Consider the following 10,625-nt stretch of genomic DNA (forward strand, 5'->3'; position numbering starts at 1 on the left):
TATTTATACATACGTTTTTAAATGAAACTATAAATTGCATTATTTTTTTTAAATTTAAATAATTTTAAAGATTGAAAGTTTTTTGTAATAATGTATGTTCTATTTAAAAAAAAAAATTATATGAAAATAACAATTTTAATTTATTTTAAAAGTAATAATACAAAAGTCAATAGATTTTTATTATGTATGATGGGAATAGTTATACATAAAAAATTAAGTAACTTAATAGATGTCATACATAGTAGGTACACCAATATAAATGTAAATGTAAATAATTATTTTAATTTAATCACATTATGTACATAAAAAAATACTATTCCATAAGAATTAATATTCTAATATGTAATTGCTTTTAATTTTATTACAAAATTATACTTTGTAAAAAAATTATTTTTTAACATACTTCAGTTACTAACACTTGTCACTGTAGACTGGAATGTAATATTACAAAAATTTTATCAGATTAACCATTAAGTTATTTTTTTCTGTTTTTCCAATAAGTTTTTGTGAGCCATAATTGGTATATTAGAGTACTTGCCAAAAAGTGGCATATGTATCTACATAACTAAATACACGCGTAAATACGATTTAAATACAGAAAAATATTTTACAGCTCACCAGACGAAAAAATATTCAATCAGTTATTTGACATTTAAAATAATAAATTAGATAAAAATCTATGATTTGATGACTAGTTAGTAATTAAAGAATAAATAGTGAATAACTATATTAGAAGAATCTAATATAAAATTTAATAGGTAGGAGGAAAAAAGATATTACTTTACTTTTACTAATAATTTTATAATTATCTTAATGATATCATTAAAAATTAAAAAGATAATGCTTAATGAAGGAATCGTGGTTAACTAAACTTATATACAATTATATTCTGTTGAGAATATTTAAATATAACATTAATGAATGTTAATATGTGTTTAATTTATCTATTGATTCTTTGACATAATTATGTTAATGATCTGCTTTCAGAGAACACTAAGCCCAATACTACACCTATTAGTTTCAAAAGAAATAACTAGATACCTACATTGTTAATAATAATTTATAAATTTACTTACAGTTTTTAAAATGTTAACTCTAAGAACTGTAGTCTAACACTCATACTATGTATAAAATAATTGTCCGTAAGAATTTATTATTTACATATTATGGTACATTAAAAATTTGTTTATTATGTATGAAAACTGATAGAAAATTGAAATATGTTTACGTTTATAAAAATTAATTTTGACTTTTAACACTTGAATCAACTTGAATTAACAACACTTGAACTTTCTCAACAGTCTGGATACTTTTTTTTAAATTAAAATAATTCCACAGGTAATAGGTTCTTTTATATTATGGTGTTTGAAAGACTTAAATCAGTTTTACAACTTGTACTATTATTTGATTATATATATATCTATATATATTTACGTTTTTAAACTCCCAGGTGATAAACATGTTAGGATTAGTATACTGTTTCACACATCGTTCAAACCTGCCATCAAAAGCGACAGGGTGTCTTATACCGACCCAGCGGTACAAGTACAAAACATTTTTTCCTGTATTAGTAAATATAACACGTATACATTATGGAAACGATTTTTATTGTGTTCCGCTTAAAATTCCGAACAACCCTTTTACTGGGGTAAAGTCGTTGTTGACCGTATACACTATACATTAATAATACGAACACAAAAAGAACATGTTTTCGTATACAAATGTTTTGGTCACCGTAACAAATTTGGATAATCGTTTCGAAAACTAGGTCATTCGTTTTTCGTTCACGATGAGTACATGCTCGCATAGTTGCATTCGGGGCTGATGTCACACAAAGGGAGTTAAAGGGACGAACATTATACAAATAACGATACAATTGAATTTGTTTTAACGACCAATATACATAATACCTACATGTAGCATGTACATAAATAATATGTGTATATAATATACTTTATTGTGCGTAGGTTAGGTACATTTCGAAAATTCTATTATTGTTGTGAACGTTGTGATACTCGACAAATACTGCAGTGTAAGTATTCACTGACCATCGTGTAATGTGTTCATGGGATTCGTTCAATCGAAGAATTCACTATATATCAAATGGACTCTGAAAAAAAATCGAATTTATTAACAACCCCCCCCCCCTTCCGGTATTTACGATCGGCTATGTGTAAACTGTCAATAGGAGGCTCAAGAAAATATTATGTGAATATATATTTATAATAATATATTATACAAATGTATATTATTATTACACGACGACGATGACGAGTATAATAGGCGGTAGATAAAAAAAAAAATACAAACATTAATGTAATTATTATATAATATATTTCCTGAAGAAAGAAGTTTCTCACTAATTCGACAATTATTTTTCCATCACTAATGTAGTTGTTTGTACACGTGTTCCATAATTATTGTTATTGCGTTTACTGTATCATCGCGGTTATCTGTTTTATTGACGCAAACTTTCTATACAATTTTAAATAAAATAATTGTTAATACGTATTTTGAAATCCTAAAATATTTTTGTATTTTAGTTTCTGATTGCTCCAATGAGTTTATTGATTTTACAGTGATCTATGTTTTTAAAAAGATTAAGGAAAAGCGGGAATTTTATTATAAACCCTCTTAACGAGTTTTTGACTAAATTGATTTTAGTGTAACTGAAATACGATAAACCGTGAATTTAACAACAACTACCTACATTAAAAATTTTAAAATAATAACAACTACGAAAATATATGTTATTTTTCCAGAACACACACATACACACACACACACACCCATATATATATATATTTATGGTATATTGATTAATTGTTTTTAAAAAATTATGAATCTAAAATATTATATAAATTAAATGATAAATTGTATATTACGTATTAGTAAATCAATATGCCCAAAGTATCGATATGCAAGTTAAAATATCATGATAGATAAGACAAATAAGTGATATAACAGATTATGTTACTTATCTATTAAACGTTTAAACTGAATAGGATACTAGAAATTAGAATAATATATTATGTATGTATAAATTTCAATGGCGTGGCCAAGGAACAGAAAGTTAGAGGTTACCTATATTTTTCTCTATTATATTTTTATACTTAGTAATTTATCACCTTTGTTTTAGAGTTATTATTATTATTTACTAGTTAATATACCTCTTTACACCCACAATATCAAAATTATATACCTATATATGGAACGATAAGAAATACATAATTTTCGGCTTTATCATGGTAAAAATTTAAATTTTCGTACATATTCAATTACAACATACTAACTTGCAATTAAATATAGAAATCTATTAATCAACCATATTATATTATGTTAAACAGTAAATAACTTTTATTAAAAATTAAAACTATTTTGTCATTCGTATCAGCTTATGCCTCGTGATAACATTTTAGGCAATCTATGAAATTTAAAAGTATATTATAATATATTATATTACTTACGCCTCGTATACGAATATCTTACGTTCAATTTGATTGTTTATATCCACTTGTGGATTCTGGTTGAAATCATTTTCATCCAGACCCAGCATTTTCATAGCTATTTAGAAATCATTGATATTGATTAAATGAAAGTACATTTTTAAATGCATACAGTTTTATTAATGATATTGACTTGGACGGTAATATTTATAATCCGGAATAATAGAATTATTATAATAATAAGCATTATATTCAGTATTTATGATGAACTTCTTATTTTACTTGATAAAAATAGCAAACGAATAACTATCATACAATTTATATTTATCAACTATATAATAACAACATATTTTAAAAGTGATGAAAAAATTAAACAAAATAGTAATTAGGTATAATAATTCCCGGTATAATAATATATTATATTTAGTATAACATATTATGTTTCTTTAATAATTTCTAGTAAAAATAAACATTTATTTTATTATTTGCCGTCCTCATTTTCGTAATAAAATGAATACATTTGTATGAATTCGAATCCCAGACAAATGAAAATTAAATAACTCCAGGTTATCTGTCAAATTCTGATTATAAAAATCTAAATATCAAATTTGTTCGCCAAAAAGTAGCTACAAAAGTAAGCCAATCGACAATAGTTTATTCGCGAACAAGCAGATAGTGTTCTACACGCGACGAGTAGGCGACTTGGTCATTGGGGACTACGAGGAGAGTTTGGTAGCACCAAATAGACTCGTCAGTAAGTAAATTATTGGCTCAATGTAATGCACTACTTCAAATTTCCCATTGATTAATATATTTAACTTTTTTCATTATTGTAAAAAATATTAATTACTAATAATAATACAAATCGTCTGCTCACCTCTGCAATATTGACTCAGATCAATCGCACCCTTATTTAAAAAGTCTACTCCTTTAAAAACATTTGTTAAATGATCGTTGTTGAATAGTATCGGTGGTTTGCCACGGTGTTTCCGGAAATGTATTATGTTTTCCACTTGGTGTACGAGAAATTCTATCGGATCTTCAGGTTCGTGTATTAACAATGTACTGGTTAAATGGTTCACCAAGGGCACCACATGTTTTTCTTCTAAATATAATTCGGCTTTAATTTTACTTCTATTTTTTAAAAATGTGTCTTCATTCTAAAAAATATAACATAAACTTTAATTAAATAAAACTTAATTTATTAATCATGATTCATGACTTAAATATTATTTTGTGATTTTCATAGTAATAATAATAAATTTAAAAGCCAGGATAATTTTGATGTAACGTTTTGGTTCTAAATCACATAGGTACTAAATTATGCTAAGTGGAGGGAGGCACGTACCAACGTTTATTTTTATTATGAGTATTCAATAAATAAATATGAGTTATTATATATTATAATAAAAAACATCAAATTAACTTAAGACTATTATAATTTATAAATTATAGTACCTATTTATTCATTAAAATAAAAAATAAGAACATAATTAAGTACAAGTAGGTATCATAAATGTCTCCATTTAATGCACAACAAAGTAAATTGTATGTTCAGAAGAATCCGTTTTTCTGTTTTTTTTTTTTTAAAATATAAGTTATCTGACTTATGTAATAGGTAGCTAAAATATTACCAATAATAATAAAAATATTAATATTAATCAGAGATTCGTCTAGACTTTCTTTTATGTTTGAATTTTTAATTTTGAAGTAAGTTATAAATCAGTTATAAGTAAGTTTTATAAGAAAAATATTATAAAACGTTATTAAGATGGAAAAACATGTTATACCTACTGGCGATATAAATATAAATAAATATTATAATAAAATATATTATGTATAAATTAGTTAGTAATAATAAAAAAAAAAAAATTTAGAATTTTTAAATTGCAGTTTGGAATGTCTGAATGTATAGGTATCTACATACATGTACTTTCTAGTTTCTATATTATATGGTATGGATGTAAATAATTATTGCTGCCTCCAGCGACACAGCCGAATAACGCATTGAAATAGATCTTTGAAATTCAATAATAAACAATAATGAAGTGCGTGTCAGATGAGACGAAATCTATTCTCGAGTATATTTAGTATTTATATCCAAAGAGTATACTTATGGTAATTTAATTGCGAATCACGTGGAGTGGAACGAGAAAAGTTTTATAAAAACCCACATATATGTATATATATTCCCATGTGATTCGTTGGACTGAAAATACCCTTTTGAAAAAAAATTTTATTCGCCGTAAGATATATAATGATAAACATTAAGCACTGCGTCGACAATGGTGTATTCTGTTTGAAAAACATTTTTTAGATTTGGAGACCGTTTGCGAGGGATCCCCGAAGCATTGAATTCGTTATTCTTTTCTTTTCTTTTTTTTTTTTTTGAACGGGTCTGGGCGTACGTATGCTATACCTATGTTTGTCATTTTTTTATTATATTTGTAAATGGATGGACCGCAATTAAAACGATCTGCAGAGACAGAGGACGAGATTTTTATCTCTCTGAAAACCGAGTCCAAGTCCGTCGCTTTCTAGTTTCCTCACTGCTGTGCGACTAATCGCTGTGACTAAACACTCTTATGTCACACAATAATTATATAAAATATGTCAACGGTTAAAAAAATACATAGGTACGCATATAATGCTTGTATGTACATACCGTCAGTATGATGTATTGCACACGCGTATTATAAAATACGATTTGTACTTATTACAAGTACGTGTAGTTAATAATAATAATCGCATCGACTTTTTTTTTTTTTTAAATATCCTAATAATATTTTATCATAGTCATCGTCGCGTATAGGTAAATAAATACGTACGCCGAGCAAAGAGTCCATCGAAAACTTCAGATGTCTGGTGGATAAAGTCCGAGAGATTTATACTTGAGACGTGACGCGTTCCTGTGCGTACGGGTTTATGTATATAGACGTGTGCGATGTGAACGCGTAAACAGCTATAATACGAAACGAAAACCGCGAGTATTGCGTTGCGATATTATATATTATTATTGTGCATGTAATAATATTATACGTTTCTTCGGATCTGTAGCAAAATTAATCGTCGCGATATTATATTTTATGTACGTCGTAATAATGATATCGTCCTGGAGACGGCGGCGCACTTACAAACAATATCGTGTACAATACACGCATTGCACACACGACATACCATACGTTATTACGATGTGTGTAATAATATTATTATTATTATTATTATTATTATACGCCGTGTACGCGCATATTGCACGCAAGACGACGTGTCTACTATTTTTTTTTCCACGCCGATCGTGTCGCCAACAAATAAATTTATTGCGACTATCCGTTATATACGATTGTACGTACAGAAATATTATGATAAACAGCGCCGGAACGGAATGCGGCGGCGGCGACGGATTGCGGGGACTTCGTTACAGACGATATTACAAGGGAAAAAGTGGAAAAAAAAAAAGCCAACACGAAATTTTCCCCTCATTGTCGTCACCGATATTGTGATGTATAGGTTCTCATAACGCGTGTACAGTATATGGGAACTGTGGTTTTCGGTTGCGATTCCGCCGAAGGAAATACTAATACGCGCGCGCGTGTGTGTGTGTACACGGTGCAACACACGTGCTCTGGGAATAATATTTTCCCTAGGTTTCTTACGAGAATCTCGTAAAAAAAAAATGTTGGTTTGTTTGTTTAAAAATCAGTGTTCGAAGTCAATAATTTTTTATACTTTTTAATTTCGTGTACGGGGATTATAAATAGGTATATGATGTACGCACGCCACATAAAATACATTTTCCAAAACGTTTTTTTTAAGCGTATTTTAGCATACGTATAATATATAATATATAAATAATAACTACATTCAGAATCACATTTATAAATATCGAGTAGCAAACTTATCTACCCGTTTTATTGTTTCATAGCCTGCCGCTTTTACCTGTGAATTTTTTTTTCGAATGCGCGGATTTTATTATTTAAAAACACATCCAATTGTTCAACGAGAGCAATATGACCATACTCAAAAATAGTCAAAAGTATATATATATATATATATATATATATATTATAAATAATATATTTAGTTTGTTGTTTTTTTTAGGTACCGTTTCATATTAATTTTACTTATAAAATATACTATGCAAAATTAATATATTATATTATATATTCTTCAGAGACTGTATGGTACACATTACCTCTATTTTGATTTGCGTTCAGCAGAAATGATTTAATGTGGTTATAAATTTAATATTACAGTATAAATAGAGACAATAGAGTGAATCGACTAATTATCAAAATTAAAGGCATAAAACATTACTTGTGTTTGTACGTATTGGTTTTTTTGTACCTATTATTTTTTAACAAGTTGTTAGCTTTATTTCGAATTTATTTCGCGAGTATCGCCAGTTATAGGTATGGCGAAAAAATGGAATAATAGTATCTGTTTCCATCAATTAATATCAATAAGGCGTATTAACAGCATTTAAAATAAAGTAAATTTTCAAGTTCGTAAATAAAGAGCAATGGATTATCGAAACATAATGTATTTCTGCGGAGACAAAACACTATAATAGTATAATTAATAATAATAATAAATTGATAGTTTGCTGATTCCATTTACAACAGTTAGTTTGTTATCATGTAACTAAGTATAATATACGGCGTAATTGACTAGTAATACTAGTTACTTCGACGTAAAATAACGTTATTTTGTTGCCGTTCATTATATGATATACTCGTTCGTAATACTATAATATATTATTATATTATGTTTTTTTTGTTTCATTGAAATAACAATGAACCACCCCTATATGCGTGTGTATTCAATTTAAATGGCTCGTCCATAAATAGGCTTAAACTTGAACATAATGGTTTACTTCTTACCCGTCAAGCACATTTATATAGTATTGAGTAGGTCTATAATAATACTAGTGGTCTTCAACCTTTTTTGACACGCGACCCATATTGATGATTATAATTTCGCTGAGACCCCTAGTGAATTCAACGAGTGAAAAAGTATTTCTACAAGTAATCAAGTTGAATGTACCTATTATATTTAATATAATAACAACTAATAATCAATTTTACTGGGAAGCTAAATTGGAATCAATTTGAACAAATAAAATTTAATATTATTAGTTTATTGTGTTAAGTATAATATTTCATATAGGTACGAAACATTCAAAGTATTGTAATTATTTATGATTTTAAATTGTTTATTTTAATGATTGAAAAAAATAGATATATTACAACCAAAGGTAATAGGCGTTTTAATTCACATTATAATATTATAACGTAATAATGTAATATCCTAATAATCGTACTTTATAAAATTACAAGTCATGTACCTAAAGTGTATCCTACATATTATTATATTGTTATCGTGTACCTAGATTTATTGACTCGTCAGTCGCTTAGCTGATTATACCACGGTTATCGCACTAGACGGCAGGTTAGTACGCGTTTTTGACCGCCAGTCTTTACGATCGAACTTTACAATTATTACATAAAGTAGGTTTATCGAGTCAGAATTTATAAGAAATTTGATCGAGAGGATGAATCAAGTTTAATTTTTATCACGACTGAACGACTGACGACTGTTTTTATAGACTAGATTTGGTATGCATAATATTATGATATACGATCGAGTGGTGCTATGACATTATGACGTTGCCACTAATAACGGCTGGTTTTCACAGTCATTGCTGTCGTCAAAACCATCGCACTTTAAAACAACACTATACTCGTTTTAACGACAAACGTTATGACAATATGTACAATATCGTGTTTTGGGTTGTTGACAAAATATATTATATTATAATGTACAGTTTTCACGCATTAATCAGCTAGACGCTCTCGCCTGTGTATTTCGATTAGCAGCTTACGTCATTTATAAACATATATAATACATAATACAGGACCGTGGTGTGAACGGGCCACACTGTCATTAGTTATATTGCTAGAACAAAACTTTTGGCCCCGTCTCTCGTGGGAGCGGAACAGTCGAGTCGTCGTTTTTATTATTATTATTATCAGACTAGATGATTATTATTATTACATGGGATCCGGTACAGGCGGCGCGGGAGAGCGGATATTTAGTGTGTGTGTGATGTGTACTAAATATATCAGTATATATATATATTTGTGTGTGTGTGTGTGTGTATATTAATTTGGTGGCGGCGCATGTACGCAGACGACACACATCTGCAATGATTTTGGTTTAAATGAATGAAAAAATGAATAGGAGATTGCACAAGTGTAAAAATCAAAAAAAAAAAAAAAAAAATCGGATCAGTCGTCTAGTCGTAAATCTTGCGTACGTTTGCCTTTGCAATTTTACAACGTGTGACCAAAAGTGTTTGAAATTTGCATAAGAAAAAAAAATGTTTTTCGACTTTATACGATTCTAATCCACGTGGTAAATAAATACGACAAACGGATGATAAAACCTAATAAAATACAGTATTATAATACATTGCTCAGTTATATCGAGTTCGACTTTAAAAAAAACTCCGGAGCGAAGTCACTCGTTTGTAGATATATATTATAGTACTTCATTGTTAAGTAAGCCGCTGTACAATTCAATTTGAATTCAATGATTTCATTGATTGATCATTGCTTATGAAAAACGATTTCGAGTTTGGTGGAAACTATTTATCTTCAAAAACATCACACGCAGTAATACTACATAATTGATTATTACAATATCAATAATGTCATATAATATATTATTAATGTTATTGATTTATACAATAATACTGACGTACCATAGATAAGGTCTAAATAAATCATTTATTTTGCTTGTTATATATATTATATTCAATTCTGCACATGGCCTAAATTTATACAAAAATACAAAATAATATTTTAATTATGACTATCATGAACCTATGAAAACTTAATTATTACAAAATATCAAAATGACTATATAATATAAATACAATATATACAGTGTTTCTTTTTAAGTAACGTCGTAACACAAAATATTTCTGTCTAATAAATAATAATCTAATGGGGTTTTTGAGAGAAGATGAGAAATACAGAAATATACATTTTTTTGATGATTTTCAAATTGTTTGTCCTTTCTGTGTGTACAATGTGCATGAGTGATATAACTTAAACTTTTTTTTAAATAGCAACAAGTGTTTTTAATATAACTTGCAAATTCAAATAGAAGGTTCAA

General features: G+C 27.9%; 1 protein-coding gene across 1 annotated transcript; it reads right to left on the reverse strand.

The window, feature by feature from the left end:
* Positions 1 to 2,315: 2,315 nt before the first annotated feature.
* Positions 2,316 to 6,583, reverse strand: LOC114131529 (uncharacterized). The gene is made up of 4 exons (XM_027996774.2): positions 6,275 to 6,583; positions 4,324 to 4,606; positions 3,468 to 3,564; positions 2,316 to 2,475 (listed from the first exon to the last, which is right to left on the reverse strand). Exons 1-4 carry the CDS (start codon positions 6,290 to 6,292, stop codon positions 2,433 to 2,435), a joined length of 441 nt encoding a protein of 146 aa, XP_027852575.2. The 5' UTR covers positions 6,293 to 6,583; the 3' UTR covers positions 2,316 to 2,432.
* Between the last annotated feature and the right edge of the window lie 4,042 nt (positions 6,584 to 10,625).

This window comes from Aphis gossypii, chromosome 1, assembly GCF_020184175.1.
Source record: "Aphis gossypii isolate Hap1 chromosome 1, ASM2018417v2, whole genome shotgun sequence".
NCBI classification, from domain to species: Eukaryota; Metazoa; Arthropoda; class Insecta; order Hemiptera; family Aphididae; genus Aphis; species Aphis gossypii.